Genomic DNA, 1,079 nt, shown 5'->3' on the forward strand with positions numbered 1-1,079 from the left:
TCACCAATGATGATGTCTCCTTGGAACCAAGCAACTCCATTTACTCAAACACAATGGTCTAGTGTTGAAGAAAATCTACCCCAAAATGGCCTTATTGGTTCCCTTGTTCGTGAAGAAGGTCATATTTATTCTTTAGCTGCCACCAAAGATCTTCTTTATACTGGTTCTGATAGCAAGAACATACGTGTGTGGAAGAATCTTAAGGAGTTTAGTGCATTCAAATGTAACAGTGGATTGGTAAAGGCCATTGTTATTTCAGGCGAGAAGATTTTCACAGGTCACCAAGACGGAAAGATTCGGGTTTGGAAAGTCTCCCCTAAGAACCAGAGCTTGCACAAACGCTCTGGAACGTTACCAACTTTGAAAGATATATTCAAGGCATCTCTCAAACCAAGAAACTATGTTGAGGTGAAGAAACACCGCACTGCTCTTTGGATCAAACACGCCGATGCTGTTTCATGTTTGAGCTTAAACGTTGAACAAGGGTTGTTGTATTCTGCTTCTTGGGACCGGACCATTAAGGTGTGGAGGATTTCTGATTCAAAATGTCTAGAATCGATCCCAGCTCACGATGATGCTGTAAACTCGGTGGTGTCAACAACGGAGGCGATTGTTTTCTCTGGATCAGCTGATGGGACAGTCAAGGCATGGAAGAGAGACCAACAAGGAAAACACACAAAACATACATTAATGCAAACACTAACAAAACAAGAGAGTGCAGTCACAGCTTTAGCTGTAAGCAAGAATGGTGCGGCTGTGTACTTTGGTTCGAGTGATGGTTTGGTCAATTTTTGGGAGAGGGAGAAGCAATTGAACTACGGTGGTGTTCTCAAGGGCCATAAGCTTGCTGTCCTTTGCCTAGAAGTGGCAGGAAGTCTTGTCTTTAGCGGATCAGCTGATAAGACAATATGTGTGTGGAAGAGAGATGGAAATATTCATACATGCCTTTCTGTACTAACAGGTCACACAGGTCCTGTAAAATGTTTGGCTGTAGAAGCAGATCGCGAAGCTTCAGAACGTTCAGACAAAAAATGGATTGTATATAGTGGAAGCTTGGATAAGTCAGTAAAAGTATGGGG

The 1,079-nt window shown here is 42.6% G+C and overlaps 1 protein-coding gene across 1 annotated transcript; it reads left to right on the forward strand.

Annotated features, from left to right (window-relative positions):
• Positions 1-3: 3 nt before the first annotated feature.
• On the forward strand, positions 4-1,074 carry LOC104774392 (uncharacterized WD repeat-containing protein alr3466-like; the record flags this gene model as incomplete). Its single annotated transcript, XM_010499007.1, has 1 exon — positions 4-1,074. A coding segment is annotated over one exon (1,071 nt), but the record flags the coding sequence as incomplete, so codon positions are not given.
• Positions 1,075-1,079: the final 5 nt, after the last annotated feature.

Source organism: Camelina sativa, unplaced genomic scaffold (genome assembly GCF_000633955.1).
Source record: "Camelina sativa cultivar DH55 unplaced genomic scaffold, Cs unpScaffold02678, whole genome shotgun sequence".
Taxonomy (NCBI): domain Eukaryota; kingdom Viridiplantae; phylum Streptophyta; class Magnoliopsida; order Brassicales; family Brassicaceae; genus Camelina; species Camelina sativa.